Raw genomic sequence first — 26,267 nt, 5'->3', positions numbered from 1 at the left:
GTTGAAGTTGCATCAGAATTCATTTACTGACAATAACATCCGAAGGGATTGACAATATGGAGAATGTATGTCCCACAATCATAGATCATTTCCTTGTCTTGTAGGCAGTGGTAGGTCAGTCGCAACAGACCTAAGGCCTAATTCATGTGTAGTGTTTTATTTATTTTTAATAAATCTAAGAATATGGCTTTTTATCTGTACTCGTCACATATTTGAACTATAATTTTCCTGGTTGATTTGAGGCGTGCTGCCTTGGGACGGTAGGCCTGCAATCATTATAGTATTGAGGAAATCCAATAATTTTTTAAAATTATTTTGTCCATCTCAGTTGCATGAATATACAATCTTTGCTGCAGTGGTTACCAGTTTTGACTGACATGCCCATTCTCGAACCACAAACCAGTTATTAACTGTAACTGGTCATGCATTATAGTGTCAAAAGGCACGAATAGCTACTGTGCAGAAAGTCAAATTGTAGGTGACAAGTGCTTTCACTGATAAGCTAGCCCACATGTCTATTGTGACACTAGAATGACAACCAAACTGTTCTGGTAAAACAGTAGACACATAGGCTGACTTATCAATGAGAGTACTTGTTGTTCAAAGTTTGACTTTCTGTACAGAAGCTGTTTGTACCTTTTGTCACCATATTGTATGACTAGTTACAGTTAATAACAAGGTGTGTTGATTGAGAATGGACGTGTGAGCCAAAACCGGTACACCTGCAGCAAAGATTGTACATTCATGCAACGGAAATGGAGAGGGGGAACAATTTTCCTCTATATTTTAACTTTTAGTCACTTGTGCATTATTTCATCAGTTGATTATATGAATGATTTACATTGTCATTTATGGAAACTAATGAATCAGTTTTTTATGCTTGGTGAACTATTAATCTACTACTTGTGATAGATACGATGTAACTAACACCAGTTTATCTTTCAGTAACACAGCAAGCTTTGTTTGGTATCAGCAAAGCACAAATTTACTGTATAAAAGGGATTCTTCTTGTGACCATACAGATAATGCTGCAGAAAGAGACTTCATGTGTGTCAATGTACCCCATGATAAGAGGTGTGTTTATAAAGTAAGGTCTCAAAGACACTAGAGCTGTGAGGAACACATTTACGCGAGATCTGGCAACACTGGCATATAGCTTGGCTCTTGTCCTTCAGATCACCACCAACCCAAGCGCAATGTGACACTCAGTCTTGACTCCCCCTCACTTCTCGTCAGATGTGAATTGTGTATAGTAATCCATTTTTTGAGTGCCAAGGGTACTACCCCCATTGACATTCATGGTCAGTCATGCGAAGTCTATGGGCCACAGCTATGGATGTCAAAAATGTATGAAAGTGGGTCAGAGAGCTCAATTATGGACATACAGATGTCCATGACAAAGAGCACTCTGGTTGGCCTTCAGTTTTGGCCGAAACAATTGCAAAAGTGGAGAAATAAATGATTGAAGATTGGTGTGTCACAGTTCATGAGCTGTGTGAACAGATTCCTGAAGTCAGTAAGAGTTCAGTTTGAAAGATTTTGACCAAACATTTGCATTATTGCAAGGTTTGTGCGAGGTAGGTCCCCAAAATGCTCACTGAAGACTGTAAACAGCAGCATGTTGAAGCAGCTCACAGAGTCCTGGAGCACTATGCAGAACAGGGCAAGCAGATTTTGGGTTCTGTTGTCACTGACGATGAAATCTGTGTATGCTATACGAGACTTGAAACTAAGGAACAGTCTTGTCAGTGACAGCATTCAAGTTCAGTGAGATTGTGAAAATTCAAACCAACATTCTCTGTCAGCTAAGTGATGTCCAGTGTGTTCTGGGACAGAAAAGGTGTATTGCTGTAAGAGTTTATGCCTACCAGCACAATAATAAACACTGCTCACTACTGTGACACTTTGAAACGACTGCATCGTACCATTCAAAATCGAAGGAGGGGAATGCTGATGACGGGAGTGTGTTTTCATCATGATAACACACCTCCATACTGCCTATGCAACAGCCTATCTCCAGTCCAGTTCAGATGGGACATCCTCACCCATCCTCCCTACAGTACAGACTTGGCACCTAGTGATTTCACGTTTCTTGAGTCGAAGTCACACCTGAGTGAAATGCATTTCCAGACTGACGACAAGTTGAAAAAGGAGGTTGTGCGCTACCTGTGCAATGTAGTGGGAGATTTCCATCACAAGGGTGTACAAAAAATGCCACAGTGCATGCAGATGGACGTTGATCACAAAGGTGATAACATTGGAAAATATCCGAAAGCCAGACTTTCAATGTGATATTCATTGCCAGTAAACGCTTTTTCTATTTGGAAAGAAAAATGAAAATGGAGACCTTATTTTACAGACATGCCTCATATATTACATTTCCTGTGATTGTACAATGGCATCCGTACCATTTGTACTCCTGAATATGTGCACTTCCTACACATTCCATATGTATTTTGAGTGTTTAGAATTGCAATATTTAATTGTCAAAGGAATGATTGTTACTTTATTCAAATTGTTAACTTCATCCAAGCTTTGCGTACACAACCATTATTGTTCTGCAATTTCGCATGGAAAAGTATTGTACTCAGAGGAGTAGATAAAGCTTGTGGACTCGTTATTGCATTATATTTATCCCTTCCTGAAATAGCAGATGTTATTGTCTGTTTTAAATGTTGATCCCCAGATCTTAGCAAGTGATGTCAGGAGTATAAGGGCACATAGTCACCAACTGCAGGACCATCAAAATAATTATCACATTGTTAGTTGTCGACAAATAATGAGCAGCAATTATCGTTTGGAGGAGTGATTCATGTTGTGTGTTTACATATGAATTATAGCATTATTTAAAAAATTTCTGAAGGTGTTGCATTCCAATTCTTTTTCACAGGATGAAGTAGCTGAATTTCTAGGAACTTTGTTAATAACACCAAGGCCACAGTTAAGACCAATTACAAATCATACAGTAACAGCAGCAAGTAGTGTGACAGAAAATAGTGTAACTAATAAGCTAGAAGGAAAACGGAAACTACCTTTCACTGAGATGACTTCTTCATCAGTCAAGCGTCCCCGTTCTGGTAAGACCTTTAGTTTGTTACATTAATGTTGTAATTGTATTTTAAAACTTTATTCATAAGCATTCTAGAAGGAAAAATGCTATCATAGCAGAGTTAACAATGTAAAAGAAGGGAACTAGCTTTTTGACTTATATGGCAGCTTCAAAGACATTTAAATCAAAACATCTTGACTTATTCACACTTTCGTTACTTGTTAGCATTAGTACCCCGTCATGTTATATAATGCATTGTGTCAAGTAGCATATTATGTGATGTCTTGTGTACAGCATGACACATGCCGTAATGTCATCCAATATGGCATTTGTCATGTCGTGCAAGATGACACAACATGTAATTAAAGTTCAGGATACATACATTTCCACTCTGGGATATGTCATTTTATAGATGCACCCCTTCTCTCGGATACTTCCTATTGTAGATGCATACCATTCAATAGAAGTGCACAAGTTTGTGTCTGTTGATTCTTACACCTCTCACCATACATGTAATGGGAGTGTGGATTTGGGGGAGAAATGGTTCCTTCAGGGAAAATAATCAACCCCCCCCCACCCAGAAATTAAAAAAAAATTGTAATATTGTCTCCCCCCCCCCCTGCCTAGGAACCAACCCATGCCAAGAAATTTTATTCCACCCGAAAAACTTTTTCAGCTAGTACACGTATCCTTTTCAGCAATATAATATTATACATTGTTTATGATAGCTGGCAAATCTGGGTTTTGGGCATGGTATCAGCATCTTTAGCCTATAAATTGCAAGATGCAGGTGTCTCAACATCTTGCAACTGAGAGAGCTCATTGTGCTGGGGAAGTAGGTTAACTCATAAAAAGGTGCAAATATGTCGAGATGTTTCAATTTAAATGCTTTGAAGCTGCCAGATAAGTCAAAAAACTATCGTGATTCCTTTACATCACTAAGTCTGCCCAGGACATGTTCGCCTTTTTTATGCTGTGATAGGAGCAGTTTTCATTCTGTTTCCCAACTTTTACTCCACCATAATTTTGATGTTAGACCACCAAAGTTTGACAACAGACATAGATTTTTGTCAACTCAAGTGCCAGCTGATCTGATGTAGATTTTATATTGTCTTTCAAAATAATGTTGCTTGAGTTGGGCATCATTAATGTGGTTCATCTATGGTTACTTGCTTGCCTGGTACAGCTGAACTTGTCCACTATAGCCTACTGTGTTCTCAGAGCAAGCAACTCTCATCACATCGTCAAGGTCTCAAGATCACATACCCATGGGAGTTGTATTGTTTGTTTTCTTTTATTTTTTGTTGTATTTTTTAATTTTGTAAAATATTTTTAATTTTTGTTGCTTTTCTTCATTTTTTTATTTTTTTATTTTTTTTATTAGCTACTCACATTTTATTCATGTACATATGAGACTATAAGCAAACATATGAAAAGTACGATGATTACTTAATACAGTGCACAAAATAACAGCAAAGATAAATACAGTATCAAATGAAATATTAAATACAGTGTGAAATTTTTGATAATAATGTACCAGGTGATCAAAAAGTCAGTATAAATTTGAAAACTTAATAAACTACTGAATAATGTAGACAGAGAGGTAAAAATTGACACACATGCTTGAAATGACTTGAGGTTTTATTAGGGGGGGGGGGAACCACCCCATATTGCTAGACGCGTGAAAGACCTCTTGCATGCGTCGTTTGGTGATGATTGTGTGCTCAGCCACCACTTTTGTCATGCTTGGCCTCCCAGGTCCCCAGACCCTCAGTCCGTGCGATTATTGGCTTTGGCATTACCTGAAGTCGCAAGTGTATCGTGATCGACCGACATCTCTAGGGATGCTGAAAGACAACATCTGACACCAATGCCGCACCATAACTCCGGACATGCTTTACAGTACTGTTCACAACATTATTCCTCGACTACAGCTATTGTTGAGGAATGATGGTGGACATATTGAGCATTTTCTGTAAAGAACATCATCTTTGCTTTGTCTTACTTTGTTATGCTAATTATTACTATTCTGATCAGATGAAGTGCCATCTGTCGGACATTTTTTGAACATTTGTATTTTTTTGTTTATAATAAAACCCCATCTCATTCCAAGCAGGTGTGTCAATTTGTACCTCTCTATCTACATAATTCCATTATTTATTCAGTTTTCAAATTTATACTGACTTTTTGATCACCCGGTATGTCAATTGTTGGGTTGATTTGGGGGAGGGTACCAAATAGTGAGGTCATTGGTCGCATCGGATTAGTGAAGAATGGGGAAGGAAGTCGGTTGTATCCTTTTGAAGGAAGCATTCCAGCATTTGCTTGAAGTGATTTAGGAAAATCACAGAAACCTAAATCAGGACGGCCAGATGCGGGTTTGAACTGTCCTCTTCCCGAATGTGAGTCCAGCATGCTAACAATTGCGCCACCTTATTACATAGACTTACAGTACGACCATCATCATCATCATCATCATCATCATCAGTTATCTGCTATATTAGCAGGTCCTTTGCCTCTCCATTTTCTGCAATCCATTGCTTCCTTCTTAAGGCTGCTGTATGTTGTACTGTCCATCATGTCATCCAGTATCTGGAATCTCTTCCTTCCTCGCTTCCTTTTCCCTTCTACATAACCTTCTAAAACTGTTTTTATCAGTCCGTCATTCTTTCTTAATATATGCCCAATCCAATTTCTTTTTCTTCTCTTTATTACATCTAGTAACTGTCTTTTCTCTCCCACTGTTCTCAGTACCTCTTCATTTTTACTCTGTCCATCCAACTTATTCTTTCCATCTTCCGCCATGTCCAGATCTCAAAAGCCTCCAGCCTTTCTCTGTCTTTTTTCCTCATAGTCCATGTTTCAGCGCCATATAGAAGAACACTCCATATAAGACATTCTATGAGTCTCTTCCTGAGTTCTCTGTCCATATTATGTAGTTAAACCTACTTAAAAGCTTATTATATTGCAAGCTCAGTGATTCACGCAACATTTAATAAACTGTTGAAAATTGTACACTTTGTTATTGTCATTTAACCTAAAATTCTTTTCATTGTTTATTCAAAGTAAAAAAACTGAAAATTGTGAAACCACTGCTTGAAAATCTCAGCTTGAATAATTTTGGCATGAAATGTTGCAACATACAGCCCTAATTGAGCATGTATATGATTGGCTGAAATAAACAGAACAATTGTTAAACAGTGTATGCATGACAAAATTCTATCAAATTTTCAATTCTTTATGAAAATTGATGAACTTCAACTTATTTTGTCCAAAAATAAACTTTATCCAAGATAGTGTAGTAGTTTTTGAAGAAAGCGAAGCAAAGCATTTTCTAGCGGTTAAAAGAAGGTGACCTTTTTTCTGACAGTTACTTTTATGGCAGTTTTCATGTTAGTTTAATTTTTCATGTGGTTATTGACAAAGCTTTAAATCCTTGATCAAACAGTATATCATTTTGTACAGGGCTGGGGATAATTCTGGTTTGGTACATTTGTTGTTTAGCATGTCCAAAGAGTTTTCAATTATTTTAAGCCCTGGTGAATAAAATCATTAATTTATAAACAAAAAAATAATAATCAATTGTAATAACTAGTTTTTTCAATTATATCCAAATGGAATGCTCAAAATGCAACGAATATCTATGAAATACAGTATCAGGTGTGAATGCGTGATTTTTCGCACATAAAACTCAAGTGGTGAAAGATTTCTGCAAATATTTCCTATTATTCCCATAAGAATATATTTTTTACTATCATCTGTATCATTTTAAACTGTTTCAGCATGTGTGAATTGCATAAAACCAGATTGTATGTGCAACTTAAGACCACTGTATCAGGGTAATGGATAAAACTTTCACAGAACAACAGGATGACCATTAATTACATGTATTTGTGTACCTTCGTATAAACTTTGAATTGATTCGCACAAGTTTTAAACAAGGAAGTGGTGTGTATAAAAACACAAAAAATGTAGATTTTGCATGTAAAATCTGAATGAAGCTAGAATTTTGGAAGCAAGTTCTCAATTTTATCGTAAGAATGAATTTTTCATTTATTTGTTTCTCTTTAAACTGTTCCTGTGTATTCAATTAATTTAATTATGATCTGCCCTTATTTCTGTGTACTGTTTTTATCCATTCATAAAACTCTTCTCACTGATCTAAATCATCTTCATATGAATGCTGGTGCAATTTCAGAATGTGTGGATGTCAACTGCTAAGATGGCATGATTGTGTAGCAGCTGTTTTCTAGCACATCCGTGTCATATGATACATAAAGGCTGCTAATGAAAGTTCTGGTAGAATATAAATAATTTAGAAGTAAAGGTGCCAACTCACCGAATAGTAGAAATTTTGGACAAATTCAATTTTGAGCTAGTGCAGTTGTGTTGGGTAGTGTGAGTGACAAAAGAAAAGAGGCAGGGAGCAAGTGGAAAGGTTGGAGAAGGATGGCTCAGAGGGTGGCAGTGGGTGTGTGAGATAGTAGTAATATGGGAGGGAGAGGCAGCAGCAAGCGAAGCAAGGGATACTGGAACCGTAAAGTTAGTGCAGCATTTGATTTAGGGGTGTGTATCGGGGGGGGGGGGGGGGGCAGGAAAGAGGAATGTTATGGAGGAGGGTGTGGCTGCAGGAAGATAATGGAGATTGAGGCTAGGATAACGGAATAAAGGATGTACTGTAGGAATGACTCCAATCTTTGTAGTTAGAAAAGATAGTACTCCTGGGAAGGATACAGGCAGCCACAGAAACTGAGCATGCTGTACTCAGCAGTGTGTTCCACCACTGAGGAGTCAACTCTGCTCTTGACCACAGTTTGGCAGTGTTAGTTCATTCAAGTGGATAGTCTGTTGATGGTAATACCTAATAAAATACTGTGTAGAAATTGCAGTAGAGCTGGCATGTGAGGGTGAATCGACAAGTCTTGCACCTGAGTCTTCCACTGTGATATGACCCATGTGGTAAAAGGTTGGCAGTGGGAGCAGCATAGAGACAGACCAAGATATTGTGTAGGTTGAGCAAGCAACCAAATAATGCACTTTAGGAGAAGTTTGAAGGATTGTAGGTTGAATGTCCTTCATTTCCAGGGATGATGATGGATGTAGCAAAGAACATGATTCAGTTACTGCAACCTTGGAATGATGTTGGTTCTTGGAGATGTTGCAGTATTGCGGGTGTGTGAGGATATGGAATGATGTTGGTTCTTGGAGATGTTGCAGTATTAGGGGTGTGTGAGGATACGGTGCAGGAAATCTGTTTATGGACTAGGTTTGATGGTTAGTGTGCTTGTCTGTGACGGCCTTTGTCAGACCTTCAGTATACAGTGCAAAGGAATTCTGTGAATACACAATCTGCAAATGGCCGAACTATATAAGAGCAATTTTTTGATGTGGAAGGGATGACAACTGTCATAATGCAGGTAATGTTGACTTTTAATGGGCTTGATTTGAACAGAAGTTTGGATGGAGTTGTCTGAGAGGTAGATGCCATTGTCTAGGAAGGTGGCAGGTTGAACTGAGGAGAACCAGATGAAGCTAAGGGGAGAGGTTGTGGAGGAATGAGAGTAGCAACTTGTCCCAGGGTACAGAACATGAAGATATCAGTAGTCTACCACTAGAAGGTTTCAGATAGATTACCATATTTACTCGAATCTAAGCCGCACTTTTTTTCCGGTTTTTGTAATCCAAAAAACTGCCTGCGGCTTAGAATCAAGTGCAAAGTAAGCAGAAGTTCTGAAAAATGTTGGTAGGTGCCGCCACAACTAACTTCAGCCGTCGAATATATGTAGCGCACAATGATAAATACTGGCGCCAAAACCTCTGCGTCAGTAAATAAATTTAAAAAAAGGTGGAAGACGAGCTTTTTTCTCCGCCCCGAGATTCGACCACTGCATTTTCATACATTATCCAACGAAGTAAATACAAATTCTGCATTGTTCAGCTTCCAATGTAACAGCATTCCAATGTACTATGAAAATCCGAATGGCAAGACTGTTCGGGATGTTTGTCAATATGGCCAACTCTACGTTCTGAAATTTTCCTACCTGTGAGAAGAGATGGTTGCTAATAGGAACTTTTTGAATTGTGAATCACATGCAGTATTCTCTTCACCATAAGAATAAAACGAATATAAACATTTTGCCATGTATTCTTTCGTGTTTGCTGCTATCTCACTTAAATCCTGTCTGTCTAATAAACTACAAAACTAGAGTGAGACAACAGCAAACGCGGAAAAATATACATATCATGTCATGTTTATATCCGTATTATTCTTATGCCTAATAGTGATACAGTCAGAAATGAAGCACGGCAATTGACTAGATTTTTAAATCTAAGATGACCCTAATTTCTGTGCAGAATGTAATGTACTAAAGAGGCGTCTGCAAAGATTTTCAAACGGAGAAAAATTTTCGCTAAACTCTCGTTCAGAACATCTTCTATCATACGCAGTCTATTATTTAGTTCTTGTTGATCATTACCAAAGAAAGCAGCAGTGTAAGTAACAACAAATAGCAGTCTCTTGCCATTGTTTCGCTAATGAGACGATTTCTCTCTCTCTTTCTCTCTCTCTCTCTCTCTCTCTCTCTCTCTCTCTCTCTCTTTTTTTAATTGTAAGTGGTGGTGGCGTGCACAAAAGCAAGCCATGCCGCGAGCGGCGACAGGCCGTAGACACTCATTATCAGAATGTGACAAACAATGCATGACACAATACAATAATGCATTTTCAGCTTAGAGTGACGTAAACACCTATAACAAAAAGAACGGCACTTATCAGATCAAAGAAAAATAAGCAATCAATTCAAACCAGATGAAGCACATGAAAAAGGAATGGTACCCGTATAAATATGGACGGAGTGCCTGGTACCTGGTAAAGCTTAACTGCTAAGCTTACGACTTGAACCAAACTACTGTAGCTGTATCGCCATTCATTCGATCTAAATTGTGTCTCATATTACAATGGACCAACTTTGTTTCGATTTGGAGGTGCGGCCTAAAACTTCCCTCTTCCCTTGAATGTCAAGTCTCTAATTTCAGGTGCGGCTTAGATTCGGGAATTTTTTTTTTTCCTCGATTTCGAGTCTCATTTTTCATGTGCGGCTTAGATTCGAGTGCGGCTTAGATTCGAGTAAATACGGTATATAATGGTAAGACAGAGATTTAGGAACCAGGTTTTAAATTGTAAGACATTTCCAGGGGCAGATGTGGACTCTGACCACAATCTATTGGTTATGAACGGTAGATTAAAACTGAAGAAACTGCAAAAAAGTGGCAGTTTAAGGAGATGGGACCTGGATAAACTGATTAAACCAGAGGTTGTACAGAGTTTAGGGAGATCATAAGGGAACAGTTGACAGGAATGGGGGAAAGAAATACAGTAGAAGAATGGGTAGCTTTGAGGGATGAAATAGTGAAGGCAGCAGAGGATCAAGTAGGTAAAAAGAAGAGGGCTAGTAGAAATCCTTGGGTAACAGAAGAGATACTGAATTTCATTGATGAAAGGAGAAAATACAAAAATGCAGAAAATGAAGCAGGTAAAAAGGAATACAAATGTCTCAAAAACGAGATTGACAGGAAGGTCAAAATGGCTAAGCAGGGATGGCTAGAGGACAAATGTAAGGATGTAGAGGCTTATCTCATGAGGGGTAAGATAGATACTGCCTACAGGAAAATTAAAGAGATCTTTGAAGAAAAGAGAACCACTTGCATGAATATCAAGAGCTCAGATGGAAACCCAGTCCTAAGCAAAGAAGGGAAAGCAGAAAGGTGGAAGGAGTATATAGAGGCTCTATACAGGGGCGATGTTCTTGAGGACAATATTATGGAAATGGAAGAGAATGTAGATGAAGATGAAATGGGAGATATGATACTGCATGATGAGTTTGACAGAGCACTGAAAGACCTAAGTCGAAACAAGGCCCCAGGAGTAGACAACATTCCATTAGAACTATTGACGGCCTTGGGAGAGTCAGTTCTGACAAAACTCTACCATCTGGTGAGTAAGATGTATGAGACAGGAGAAATTCCCCCAGATATTCAAGAAGAATATAATAATTCCAATCCCAAAGAAAGCAGGTGTTGACAGATGTGAAAATTACCGAACTATCAGTTTAATAAGTCACAGGTGCAAAATACTAACGCGAATTCTTTACAGACGAATGGAAAAACTGGTAGAAGCCGACCTCGGGGAAGATCAGTTTGGATTCCATAGAAATGTTGGAACACGTGAGGCAGTACTAACCCTACGACTTATCTTAGAAGAAAGGTTAAGGAAAGGCAATGCTGTGTTTCTAGCATTTGTAGACTTAGAGAAAGCTTTTGACAAATTCTGAAGGTGGCAGGGGTAAAATACAAGGAGCGAGAGGCTATTTACAATTTGGACAGAAACCAGATGGCAGTTATAAGAGTCGAGGGACATGAAAGGGATGCAGTGGTTGGGAAGGGAGTGAGACAGGGTTGTAGCCTCTCCCCGATGCTATTCAAACTGTATATTGAGGAAGCAGTAAAGAAAACAAAAGAAAAGTTCGGAGTAGGCATTAAAATCCATGGAGAAGAAATAAAAAGTTTGAGGTTCGCCGATGACATTGTAATTCTGTCAGAGACAGCAAATGACTTGGAAGAGCCGTTGAACGGAATGGACAGTGTCTTGAAAGGAGGGTATAAGATGAACATCAACAAAAGCAAAACGAGGATAATGGAATGTAGTCGAATTAAGTCAGGTGATGCTGAGGGAATTAGATTAGGAAATGAGACACTTAAAGTAGTAAAGGAGTTTTGCTATTTGGGGAGCAAAATAACTGATGATGGTCGAAGTAGAGAGGATATAAAATGTAGACTGGCAATGGCAAGGAAAGTGTTTCTGAAGAAGAGAAATTTGTTAACATCGAGTATAGATGTAAGTGTCAGGAAGTCGTTTCTGAAAGTATTTGTTTGGAGTGTAGCCATGTATGGAAGTGAAATATGGACGATAAATAGTTTAGACAAGAAGAGAATAGAAGCTTTCGAAATGTGGTGCTACAGAAGAATGCTGAAGATTAGATGGGTAGATCACATAACTAATGAGGAGGTATTGAATAGAATTGGGGAGAAGAGCAGTTTGTGGCACAACTTGGACTAGAAGAAGGGATCGGTTGATAGGACATGTTCTGAGGCATCAAGGGATCACCAATTTAGTATTAGAGAGCAGCGTGGAGGGTAAAAATCACAGACCAAGAGATGAATAACTAAGCAGATTCAGAAGGTTGTAGGCTGCAGTAGGTACTGGGAGATGAGGAAGCTTGCACAGGATAGAGTAGCATGGAGACCTGCATCAAACCAGTCTCAGGACAGAAGACCACAACAACAACAACAACAACAACAACAACCTGAACCAGACAACAGATTTGGCATTTTCGAGTTCAGTAAAATTTCCTTTCTACAATTCACTAAAATTTCCTTTCTACAATTCACAGACAGACTGGTACAAGAGGTGGCACGTGTGTGCCAATGGTCATATTGTGGATTTGAGTACGTATCTTTGCCTCAAACAAGAAGTAGCTATATGTGAAAATATTATTACGTACATGTATAAGGAATTAGGTAGGGGACTTGGAATTGGGATGACATAGGAGAGCTAGAGTTCAATAGCAATGAGACCTGGGGCATGGGGGAAGTTAGCGTATAGGGATCATGTAACATCCCAGATCGGAGCAACTGAACCATACTCTTGCCATGATGTCAGTCATGTGTCATAGTGCTCAGAAATTGGGGACATTCTACCTACAGTCCTTTCCACCCCTCCTAAAGTTGTATTTTGTTGCCCACCCAACTGACACAATATCCAGATGCCACTCTCACTCCCACCCCTGTGCCTGAGGTGTAGCACCTATTCACTTCACTCACCCAGCACATCCTCATCAACTCCCGCCATAGGCTTATTGTCTCGCAGCAGATTAAGGGCCATCTGTGAAAGGAGCTATGTCATATACCAACAGTTTCTGCACAGCATATTATGTGGGCATGACTACCATCCAATTGTGTGCTGGAATGAATGACCAACACCAAAGTGCCCAAGAGCAGAGTTGAGTGCCCAGGGACAGAACACACTGCTAAGCACAGCTTGCTCAATTTGAATAGGTTTTTCACTACACTTGCCATCTGGATGCATGCCCCCAGAACCTTCTTTTCAAAACTACATTGACGAGAGTTATCCTTACTACACATCCTTCATTCCTGTAATCCTTCTGGCCTCAAACCCCATTAGTCCTCTGCCTAGGATCCTAACTTCATTCATACAGTGTTTCTGCCCTCATCCCCACACTCTCTCCCTCCTCTCTCTCCTCTGTTTTTTCTCCCCCTCCCAATCCACTCCTCCAAGCTATCATCATTGTGTGTTGCACAATCTCAGGCTTACTGGTACCAGCGACCGTGTTCCATTCCTATCCAGTGCACTCGCTTCATCTCCCTCCCAGCCATCAGCTGCCCTTCACCTACCCTCCCTCCCACTCCATGCCTCTTTCCTCCCATCACCTGTTCCAACTGACACAACTCCTTTTGATTTGATCTTTTAATCACTTTGAAGTAATTATTAGTACCCACCGCAAAGGAACTTGGATGTTTTTTAAACTGGGAAAAGGGTACTTTGAAAATTCCTGCACTTTCAGGCTTACAGGACTTTTTTTACGTGTGGTGTTGAAGTGCAGGTGAGAAACATATTGGTTTTACTGTACAGTTAGCATCTGTTTGGGTAGTATATTGTGTTTATCTTCTAGATATGTCCTTTGTTTTTCAGATATCTCACAACAAGCAGCAACCAGCACCCCAAATCAGTCTGCACCTGGGCTAGAATCACCACCCAAGTCATCACTTTCAACACTGCCTACATATGTCTCTGTGAGCAATACAGGCAGTATGAGAGGTTAGTTGAGAATTGCTTATTGTAGCGCTTGCTTTTTAATTCCTTATCTAACAACTAGTTTTGGGTACTTACTTTTAAGTAACAAAAGCTTTATGTATCCTTTAAATAAAATAGAAATTAGAAAAGTAAATCAAAGGATAATGAATATATATCTACATTTACATCAGTGATAAAGTGAAAAATGGGAAGTAGGAAAGCATTGTACTTTTATTCCTGCAGTCATTAATGTCTGTTGAAGATAGATATTCATTCCTGTAGTCACTGGCAAGAACCCTTTTTCTCCCCCTTTTTTAATATCATCCTTTGTGTGATTAGTCTGGTCATTGATGTATCACAACATCAGTACCACAAGTGTTATGAGTGCTGCACATTTAAATATTGGAACAGTGTGATTAGTTAGAATAACACCTTTCTTTCACTATTTAGTTTGGGAGCATTAGCAATCACCAATTTTGCCCCATGTAATCATTAAACTAGCCTCCTGTTACTTTCCCACCCAGTGTTTCCAGAAAACTATGTATTGTGAAAATTTGGTTATTGATTGCCTGGTGCAGATTTTTTGTATGCCTATTGAATATTTACAAATTCTGTGATAATGGAAGTGGAAGTGAAGGCTGCAGCCAGTTAGTTTCTTATATGGTAAATCCAGTTTTACATTTAGGCAAAGTATTAAAAGACAACTGTTTTGTATTTTAATAGTGACTAGTAACAATTACTTCAACCTTCATATTTCACAATATTAGGTAATAGATAGTCATTCTTTTAAAAATTTCCAGGCACCAAACTAGGGATAAAGTGACAGTGTGTGCTATGAAGAATTGGAATATATGTGGTCATAATCAAGAAGAATAGTTGGTAATGTTGTTTATATTTGTTCTATAAACTGCATCTTGAAAGAGAGATCTCATGGATGTACAATCAGCTAAGTTATAAATTAACTGTTGGAAGCAGCCACTGCAGACTACCTCTGCAAAGAATACTGACAACAAATTACAACTAGTGCTTAAAATATGAAAAGCAACTACTTTTGGTGGTCCTTACGTTCCTTCGCTATGCACTTAGTTGGAGACTGCAACACAGTTGGAGGTTGACTAGAGATACTTTGAAGTTTTCAGTTTCTATTTTAAAACATTTAATATCATTGCAAATCCATTGATGTTTATGCACGGTACCAGTGCAAGGAGAGAAATCTACATATGCTAGTGAAGAAAGGTATCGCAAGAAAGGTGTGGCTGTAATTAGCTATAAACTCAATGTTGCAGAGGTAATTACAATAGAATCAGACTACATGATATTATCATTGTAGTACAATTTGAAGTAAATTCTAGACTCTGGTGTTTGCAACTCCTATAAGCATTAGTGCTACAGACCAATAAGTGGATGAGCAATTTTAGAAAAAAAGATATAATTTGATTGAGTATTAATAATATTTAATTTTTGCAGAAATTAATTGATTGAGTATTAATAGTAATCAGTAATCAATCAATTAATTTTTGAAAAAAATATCCTTCTTTCTAGGATTGCTCATCCACTTATTGGTATGCATCACTATAAGTATTGAAATTGTTTTAAGTACTTACTTACAGAACACCCCATAATTTTATTTTTGTTAATTGGGCTGTAGTCATTTGACCATTAAGCTGCAGACAACATATAAAAAGTGTTTCCTGTGACATCCTTAATATCAGCCACAAATTTCGTATGCATTGAATAACATTTTGAAAGTACACAGGGAAAAGAGGAAGAGTTTTCCAATTGGATGTTGGGTTTTTGTGCTTCTCACACTGGGTAGATATTGTTCAGAATGGCTGCCAGAATTCATAAGTTGCACCCCCCACCCCCGTAAAAATATGACATGGTACGGTGCTGTTAATAACATGTATGGAATGTGTCAGATAGCAGTGGTGTTTGATAATTGCCGCATTGGGAATGTGCATGAGGCCCAGTGCTATAATTCCACTGTTGCTGAACGTGTTGGGCGCTTTCATGTGACGTGAATGTTTTAGTGAATCAAATTTGTACATGTCAGTGGTGGATCACTGTATTGTGTGTTAAACAGTTCACAACTCTCGCCACTTCTTCTTCTGTTACGTAGACATAAGTATTTGACTCTGTAACATCCTGAATCATTCAGCACCACTGTTTGGCCAATTGGCACATCACAACTAGTTTCACATGTAAATTGTTATCAACATCACAGCACAGATGGATTTATTTGGATTTATATTCTAAAAGGCAAGAATGTATCATTAACTAAGTACCATGCTGCATCATTTTTAGCAGTGTATCTCAGTTTGGTGTTGGCATCATGTTCATTGTGGCAGCACTGAGGAAAGAGAATACAGTCTGTCAGTGCTGTGGTGTGAAACATGCCTGTGTTAACATGCTACACAGAATTGTTGGGTATGACTTTATGTTCCCTTTAGTAATGATTTGTAGGTATTCTGATAGTGCAGCAAATTCAACAGACATGCTTTTTGCAGCGATTGCTGTAGTATAACCAAGAAAAATTTTAAAACACTCATTATAGACAGCATACTTTCATCACACTGAATAAATCTGAATGTTTCCCAGATGAATAATAAAAAAAAGTTATTTCATATCTCTTTGGTTTAAATTGAATTGCACCTGATTCTATAAATATTTTTGTGTTGTTGTTAGGAGGTCGTCAGAAATCACGGGTAATGGGATTACAGAAGTTGCAGGGATCTCAAGAGACAAAATGGACAAATCAGAAGGTGGGATCTGAGCAGGTTAGTAATTTAATTATATAATGTGTAAAACTTCTTCAGTATTTTAAATATTTTAATACATGCAGGGTGAACTACTTCTTCATCGTCTTCTTTTTCTTCTTCTTCTTCTTCTTCTTCTTCTTCTCATTCATCACCACAGCCCTTGATAGGCCTCGGCCTAATCATCAAACTTCCTCCATACAACTCTGTTCTTTGCATTTTTCTTCCATCCTCAGATCTCCATCTGGGTAAGGTCAGCCGTCTCATTGTCCAGCCATCTAGCTCTGGATCAGTCCTTGCTTCTGGTGGAATACAGTCGCCCTTTCATTATTTGTTTGGGCGTCCTGTCAGACTCTCTGTATGTCCTAACCAGTGCTTTTTTTTTTATAAGCTCTTGTATTTCATGGTTGTAGCTTACTCACTAGCCATCTGCCTCTCTCACAGGCCCACAAATTTTTCACAGGATTTTTCTTTCGAATGCCCTTACATTCTTCATATCTGCTTCGGGCATTGTCCAGATATATAACCTATATGTAGCAATTGATTGTACCAGGAAGTACTATGCTCTAAACTTGTTTTTTTTTTTTTAAATAGGGAATTCTTAAATACCAGTAAGTTTGCAGAACAGGGCCTGTTTCGTGCTCATATCCATTCTCTAATACATAATCTCATATTATTTTCACTGGTTAAGAGTAAATCAGTAGCTCCAGTCAGGTGTACTGGTGGGTGATTATTAGAGCGCTTTTGCCGGACTGTCAGTCACATGCACTTCATAGTCACGTCCACCTCTATAACTCATTGTAATTGTGTTTTTGCGGTGAAATATTGATTCAGGCTGTGTCAGTCATGTCTTAATGTAAGCAATATAACTATACATTGCTTTAATTTTAAAAAATCTTAAAAACCATGTCATTGAATTCCTTAGTTCCCATCTGATGTGGGAAAAATTATTATAGACAACATTAGGTGTTATATGTCTATATGAATTGGAAATGTGTGTAAATTGGTCACAAAAATACATATTGGGATAAAAATATATTTAAAAACAAAGATGATGTGACTTACCAAATGAAAGTGCTGGCAGGTCGACAGACACACAAACAAACACAAACATACACACAAAATCCAAGCTTTCGCAACCAACGGTTGCCTCGTCAGGAAAGAGGGAAGGAGAAGGAAAGACAAAAGGATATGGGTTTTAAGGGAGAGGGTAAGGAGTCATTCCAATCCCGGGAGCGGAAAGACTTACCTTAGGGGGAAAAAAGGACAGGTATACACTCGCACACACACACATATCCATCCACACATACACAGACGTGTGGATGGATATGTGTGTGTGTGCGAGTGTATACCTGTCCTTTTTTCCCCCTAAGGTAAGTCTTTCCGCTCCCGGGATTGGAATGACTCCTTACCCTCTCCCTTAAAACCCATATCCTTTTGTCTTTCCTTCTCCTTCCCTCTTTCCTGACGAGGCAACCGTTGGTTGCGAAAGCTTGGATTTTGTGTGTATGTTTGTGTTTGTTTGTGTGTCTGTCGACCTGCCAGCACTTTCATTTGGTAAGTCACATCATCTTTGTTTTTAAATATATTTTTCCTTTGTGGAATGTTTCCTTCTATTATAAACATATTGGGATAAAAATATACACTATGTGATCAAGTGTATTCGGCCACCCCCAAAAACATACGTTTTTCATATTAGGTGCATTATGCTGCCACCTACTGCCAGGTACTCCATATCAGCGACCTCAGTAGTCATTAGACATTGTGAGAGAGCAGAATGGGGTGCTCCGCAGAACTTGCGGACTTCAAACGTGGTGAGGACACGAGATTTCCACACTCCTAAACATCCATGGGTCCACTGTTTTCGATGTGATAGTGAAGTGGAGATGTGAAGGGACACGTACAGCCCAGACATGTACAGGCTGACCTCGTCTGTTGACTGACAGAGACCACAGACAGCTGAAGAGCGTTGTAATATGCAATAGGCAGACATCTATCCTGACTGCCACACAGGAATTCCAAACTGCATCAAGATCCACTGCAAGTACTGTGACAGTTAGGTGGGAGGTGAGAAAACTCGGATTTCATGGTCGAGCGGCTGCTCATAAGCCACACATCACGCCGGTAAATGCCAAACGATGCCTCGCTTGGTGTAAGGAGCGTGTAAATTGGACAATTGAACAGTGGAAAAATGTTGTGGGGAGTGACGAATCATGGTACACAATGTGGCGATCCAATGGCAGGTGTGGGTATGGTGAATGTCATCTGCCAGTGTGTGTGTCAACAGTAAAATTCGGAGGCGGTGGTGATGTGGTGTAGTCGTGTTTTCCGTGGAGGGGGCTTGCACGCCTTGTTGTTTTGCGTGTCACTATCACAGCACAGGCCTACATTGATGTTTTAAGCACCTTCTTGCTTCCCACTGTTGAAGATCAATTCGGAGATGGCGATTGCATCTTTCAACACAATCAAGTACATGTTCATAATGCACGGCATGTGGCGGAGTGGTTACAGAACAATAACATCCCTGTAATGGACTGGCCTGCGCAGAGTCCTGACCTGAATCCTATAGAACACCTTTGGAATGTTTTGGAACACTGACTTTGTGTCAGGCCCCAATGAACAACATCGATACCTCTCCTCAGTGCAGTACTTCATGAAGATTGGGCTGCCATTACCCAAGATACCTTCCACCACCTGCACAAGTAGAAGCTGTCATCAAGGCTAAGGGTGGGCCAACACCATATTGAATTCCAGCATTACCGATGGAGGGCGCCATGAACTTACGAATCATTTTCAGCCAGGTGTCCGGATACTTTTGATCATATAGTGTATCTTATAGTATATCAAGAAAATTAGCACACTAATGAAAAGCTTAATTGATCATTATGACATACTCCAAATGCACTGCTGTTATCTGTAAGATAGCTGAAATCTAGATCTACGATAAAACCAGTTTGCTATGTTTCTTATTGCTGTAAGTGCCTACCTTGTATTCAAAATCCTATGTACTCACAGAGCACACCAGTTCCCTATGGAATCCAGTGTGGTGTATATGGGTTTTGGGCGTGAATGAATTCAAAATACTGACAATATGATTTGGTTACAATACAGTATTCTATTACACTGTTATGTACAAAATGTTGATATTATAATAGCACAGTATATTGGGCGATAAGTATAAAATGTTTCAAATGACCCATCTCAGTTGTCTTCAGTTGGCTCACTCTCCTCATCCCATTTTTCTTATGTCTTCTTCTTCACTGCTCTCATTGTCTGTTGTTGAGTCCTCATTACGTTTGATGAGTATGGGTTCTATTACAGTGTCTCAGATGACTTCTTTATCAAAACCTCGTTTCCATCAACAACATGCCGAACACATTTCTGTCATTGTTCTGTTGTGATGTTTTCCAAGGCCCCGTGAAGTAAGTGTTCAACGTCTGCAATTTTAAACCAGTTATTTTTCATGGCTACTTTTCTCTTGACGTGGGCTCAGATGAGCTCAATCAGCTTGAACTGGTGGTGATAAGGTGGTAAGCATTCTACTTGGTGTCCACTCTCATTTGCTATGACAGGTAGCTCGTAAATAGATTGTTCTTCATTTAAATGAACCTTATCCAACATCTCAGCTCTTGTTTCTGTAGATGAGAAGGCAGTGTTTTGTGTAGTTAGCCAGTATGCTATGTCAGCCTTCTGTGTTTTCATTGTCGGTGCTCGGTTCATGATTACGGAAAGATACTTGGTATTGTCCATGATGATAATTGAACCTTCCTCCAATAAATTCAAAACATTCTTCTCAAACCAGTTGTTAACTTAGCTGTGTCCATTTCATAATGATAATCTTCTGATTTGTTTGTAAACTAATGTATTTATTTATTTATTTATATTTTTTTATTTTTATTTAAGAAATCCAGTCATTGCTGACCCCACATGCACAATGATCAATCTGGCCCCTTTACCAACAGGTGCCTTAAGGCCTCCACTTGGGCTTGAATACTACCAGATGGTTTTGAGTGAAGTTTTGTTCTCATAGAGTATAGGTTGCATATCACCTGAAGACTACAGCAAGTTCATCGTCTGCATAAATTTAATTCTGGAGGCTGCTATGTCATTTATTGAAGTAAAAATTTTGTAATCATTCTGAAGCTTGCATTTAAATCCTATATTGCTTAATATGCATCTGTAGTAGATCCCCGTTACCTTTTTTCTCGATTTTTCTGATGTTGAATACTCACCATTGACGTAAAATTCTTAGACTGTCCACCTGACAGTGCCTTTATCAAAGTTGTTTAATTTGGTTAAAGACCTGTGTTGCTTTATATTTTTCCTAGGAGAAGTGAACATGGGGATTTTCCCCTCACAACACACACACTAGATGGTTCTTAAACCAATGCCATAAGTTCCAGCACAAATAGCCTGTACATCAGCAAGGCTTTATCTTACAATGGTTGTTTTTTTGGTTACATGGTATGGCATTTCTTGATATCATCACTACCATTTTTTGATATCATTGCTACTGATAACGTATACCTTATGCTAATCTTTCCAGAGGGTGCGTGTAGATGCCAGCATTATCTACAAGATGTTTTAAGTATTGATAAACATTATGGATTTGCTTTGCTGCAGGAACTCAGTTGCCTTTTTCAGTCACATTCTTCATGCTGTCAAAGTGTGTCTTACTGGAGTTGTTTGCTAATCCGACCCACATGGCAAAGGGGAAATCTCTCATTCTTCTTGCCCTTCCATTTTCAACTTACAAAAATACTTTCACTCAGTAAATAAATTACACAAGTAACATAAAATATGGTTTTTACTTCAAGTAAAATTGCCAAAACTAATAAATCAGTAAGGAATGGAAAACGAAAACTGCGAAATCAACACACCATCTTGTTACTGGCACTCAGCTGGCACTCAAACTGGGCATCTGCTGATGCTCAGAATTGGCATTTTCAAATGTTAGAGAGAGAGCACTATGCAAGACTAAGCATAAGTGTGGCATCACCACACTTGCAGCCACTGCTGGTATGCCTGGCCAGAGCTATAGGTAATGGAAGCAGCTACAAGCTTTAAAACACTTATTAGAGGTCTTCGGGTCATGCCGTGTCAGAATTGGACATTACCATGTATTTTGTCTTTTCTCATTTATAATTAAGTCCAATTTGTACTCCTCCTGCTTTCATTATTTCAAACATTTCATTATGGGTGTTTACATTTCTTGCCATAACTGTAATGTCATCTGCGTATGTACAGATCTAAATGGATTTCATGATTATTATCCCTCTCTTCTCTGTTTTTTGTATCAGACTGTGCAGTGCTAAGTTAAATACTGCTCCAGAGAAACCATCACCCTGTTTCACTCCATCTATGGTTCAAGCTCTTGGTAATTTTTTTTTTTTTTTTGTGATGACCTTGAAAGTACACGTAGTAAAGTAAAACCTATTGCCAGTTTTAGGAGGCTTTAATGCACAGGTTGGGCAAAATGAATGCAGAGGAGTGTCAGGAAGATATACTTTACTTGAAGAAAGTAATGAGAATGGAGCTGTGTTATATCAGTTAAAGCATCTACTGATCAGGTAATAATTTTAAGAATAATAATTATGATGGAAGTTTGCTGGCACCGCACAGGAGGTGAAAAAATAGTGAGTTTGCTCGGGAGCATGTGTCTCAGCTAGTCTAGTGCAGCTACGACACTCCAGTCAGTCAGGCTTATGATTTTACAACGTATAATATTGTATTATTAGTTGATAGTTGTTTGAGCCCTGAAGTTATTTACCTCCTCCTCTTCTTCTTTGAAGACAATGTTATGACATTCAGCTTGCTCTGCTTAAATTTCTTGCTTCTATGAAGTATTACATGTAACAATGATGCAGATAGATAGAGCAAGTGAAATAAGGAACTAGTAAGACTCATTGACTTCATAACATAAGAGTTAATATATTTCACATTATTAGTGAACTAAACAGAAATTCACGTCCTCTCTCTGTCATAGGCAGGAAAAGACAGTCAGTACAAGATTGATGAAACATCCAATAAGAGTGTTTACAAACTGAAGAAAATTAATGTTTTTCATCTTTTCTAGCTAGTTTCACAGGCTTGATTGCTGTGGGCATACTGTGTGTTAATCTTTACCATAAACTACTGAGGCGAATGAAGTAAAAAATAAAACATATACCCATATAGGTAAACTAGTATACGTTCCAATACAGGCACAATACACCTCATTGGTCTCACATGTATGGAGACTACTGCATGATAGGTGTGCAGAGACTACTGCATAATAAGTGTAAAACAAAGCATAGGATTATAGATAGAGAGGTGCTCAAAGCATTTCACTGTCAAGAGAACAGTGTGTAAAGCCTTCAAAGACAACTGTAGCAGGATATTGTCAAAGGATCTTTCATAAAACCCATTGAAATTCTGGTCTTATGTAAAAGCTTTTAATGGCACAAAAGTTAGTGTTTAGTCAATGCGAATGAGACAGAAACTGAATTTGAGGGTAGCAAAGCAACAGCTGAAATGGGTAACCCCATTTTCAAATATTCCTTTACAGAGTGAACTGCAGAAGAATTGTCCCAATTTAATCCCCGTACTACTAAAAAGATGAATGAAATAAGTGTCAGTGGTGTTGAGAGACAGTTGGAAGTGTTAAAATAGAACGAAGCTCCAATAAAATCCGTATCAGATATTATACTGAATTTGCGGTTGACTTAGCCCCCTTTGTGGCATTCGCCTGCTTTATTTCTTTGTTGATAGTCCTCAGTATCGGCGTACTGCATTGTTACATTGGCTGAGAATTGGGGGAAAGGTGTGTGTGTGTGTGTGTGTGTGTGTGTGTGTGTGTGTGTGGAAGTTCAACACTGACTACTGTAAATGATGTAGCCGGCAGTTGAACAGTTGAATTTCACAATTCTTTACTTTCGCTGTTCACAACACCCCCCCCCCCCCCCCCCCCCCCCCCCAGTATTACACAGTTAATATGGCCAGTTCGCTATTGATTAACTTTTGATAAGCCTCATTAATAGTTTGCAGGCAAACGTCAGCATACTGCTACAATATTTTACCGTTGAACATCTGTGGCACAGTAAAAACCTAATCACACAGTTCCTGCAGAATAATACGGTATGTGTGGCACTATTGAACAGACACTGTCATTATTTTAACACACGACCTGTTTGTGTTTATTTTGCAGTTAAGTTGATGCATTGTTGTTGATCTAACCAATACAGGTTTCTCATCTGAAAATCGATCTGTCTCAGGACCAAAAATCAGGCCTTTATATACCCTCACAATAATGGGCACTGAAACTATACATTGTTCGATGTTTTAAGTTACAGAAATTACAATTAAAACATAACTCATTCAATTAACTGAATGTATAGAAAAATTCCTACTTTTTAACAGTTTCTTCTACTGCAAGGGTTAAGCTGAATTATTTGTTTAAATGATAAAATTAACAGATATAGTTATACAAACAATACTTTTGACAAAACTGATAATTGCTTTGGAATTAATTGAGGTCTGGTTTTGCAAATATATTTTCGAATATAGCCAAATAAATACTTTAATAATGCTAGTAGTTCTTCTTCCAAATGTTTATAACTAGTACAGAATTTATATTTCTAAAAACAAAGATGATGTGACTTACCAAACGAAAGCGCTGGCACGTCGATAGACACACAAACAAACACAGACATACACACAAAATGTGTGGATGGATATGTGTGTGTGTGTGTGTGCGAGTGTATACCCGTCCTTTTTTCCCCCTAAGGTAAGTCTTTCCGCTCCCGGGATTGGAATGACTCCTTACCCTCTCCCTTAAAACCCAAATCCTTTCGTATTTCCCTCTCCTTCCCTCTTTCCTGACGAAGCAACCGTTGGTTGCGAAAGCAGAATTTTGTGTGTATGTTTGTGTATCTATCGACGTGCCAGCACTTTCGTTTGGTAAGTCACATCATCTTTGTTTTTAGATATATTTTTCGCACGTGGAATGTTTCCCTCTATTATATACAGAATTTATATTTGTTTATAAGTCAACAATAGAATTTAAGTCACGAAACAATTACTGATTTCACCCTATAACAAAAGATATTAACTAGGAGTAGTCAAAGTAAATTAGGAAATAGATGAAATTCACAAAACTAAGCACAAAATTAGATATGGTGCTGTATTGAGGGCCAGCCTTTCTCTTTTATGGAAATGCAGATTATACTCATGTATGTTCATGGTAATTAGTCATAAATGAAAATAAAATGAATTTAAGGAGGCAGATGGCAAAACAAGAGAGGAATAAAAAGATTCCAGCTTGCTTTGTCACTTTTTCTAACTATAATCTATCGCAGATCCCTTGAACAAAAAATATGTTCAGTAGTTGGAAGAAGCACACCCATTTACAGGAAGGATAATAGAAGAGATCCACAAAACTACCATCCAGTATCCTTGATATCGATTTGTTGTAGAACCTTAGAACATATTCCGAGTTCAAACATAATGACATATCTCGAACAGAGCAACCTCCTCCACGCCAATCAGCATTTATTCCAAAAACATTTATCATGTGAAATTCAACTCACAGTTTTCTCACCTGACATACTGAAGGCTTTGGATCAAGGCAATCAGGTAGATGCAGTATTTCTTGATTTTCGAAAAAATTTTACTCAGTACCACATATATGCTTATTATCAAAAGTATGATCAAAGTGGTATCAAGCAAAATTTTTGACTGGATTGAGGACTTTTTTGATAGGGAGGACGCATTATATTCCTTGGATGTGCTCCAGGGAAGTGTTGGGACTCTTGCTGTTCATGTTGTATATTAATGACCTTGCTGACAAAATTAAACCTCAGACTTTCTGCAAATGATGGAGTTGTCTGTAGTGAAGTGCTGTCTGAAAGAAGCTGCATAAATATTCAGTCAGAACTCAATGAGATTTCAAAGTGGTGCAGTGACTGTAAACTTTTTTTAAATGTTCAAAAATGTAAAATTGTGCTCTTCACAAAATGGTTTCTATGACTAATAGCAATGAGTCACAGTTGTTGACCAAGTCATACAAATACCTGCATGTAACACTTTGTAGGGATATAAAATGGAATGACCATACAGGCACAGTCATGAGTAAAACAAGTGATGCTCTTTGGTTTATTGGTAGAATACCAGGGAAGTGCAATCAGTATTATACAGAGGAGATTGCGTACAAATCACTTGTGCAGCCCGTTCTGGACTACTGTTCAGCTGCATGAGGCCCATACCAAATAGGACTAAAAGGGGATATTAAAGACTTATAGAAAAGGGCAGCATGAATGGCCACAGGTTTGTTTGACATATGAGAGAGTGTCTCAAAGATTCTGAAGAAGCTGAACTGGCACTGTTTTGGAGGTAGACATAAACTAACGTGAGAAAGCCTACTTACAAAGTTTCAAGAATAGACTTTAAATGACAACTCTATGGATTTACTACAACCCCCTACATATCACTCACATAAGGATCATGTGGACATGATTAAATTAATTACAGCACACTTTGAGGCATTTAGACAACCATTCTTCTGTCACTCCATATGTTAATAGAACAGGAAAAGACCCTAATAACTGGTACCGTAGGA

The 26,267-nt window shown here is 38.4% G+C and overlaps 1 protein-coding gene across 1 annotated transcript in view; it reads left to right on the top strand.

Annotated features, from left to right (window-relative positions):
- LOC126172711 (KAT8 regulatory NSL complex subunit 3) overlaps positions 1-26,267 on the top strand; it is a 162,561-nt gene that overhangs the window by 110,196 nt on the left and 26,098 nt on the right. The window contains exons 11-13 of the mRNA XM_049920902.1: positions 2,891-3,077; positions 13,815-13,940; positions 16,602-16,693. Coding sequence (XP_049776859.1) covers positions 2,891-3,077; positions 13,815-13,940; positions 16,602-16,693 — 405 coding nt within the window. The remainder of the gene's footprint in view (positions 1-2,890; positions 3,078-13,814; positions 13,941-16,601; positions 16,694-26,267) is intronic.

Source organism: Schistocerca cancellata, chromosome 1, assembly GCF_023864275.1.
Source record: "Schistocerca cancellata isolate TAMUIC-IGC-003103 chromosome 1, iqSchCanc2.1, whole genome shotgun sequence".
NCBI classification, from domain to species: domain Eukaryota; kingdom Metazoa; phylum Arthropoda; class Insecta; order Orthoptera; family Acrididae; genus Schistocerca; species Schistocerca cancellata.
Note: the sequence above shows the minus strand (reverse complement) of the source record. Positions and strands in the feature narration are given on the sequence as shown.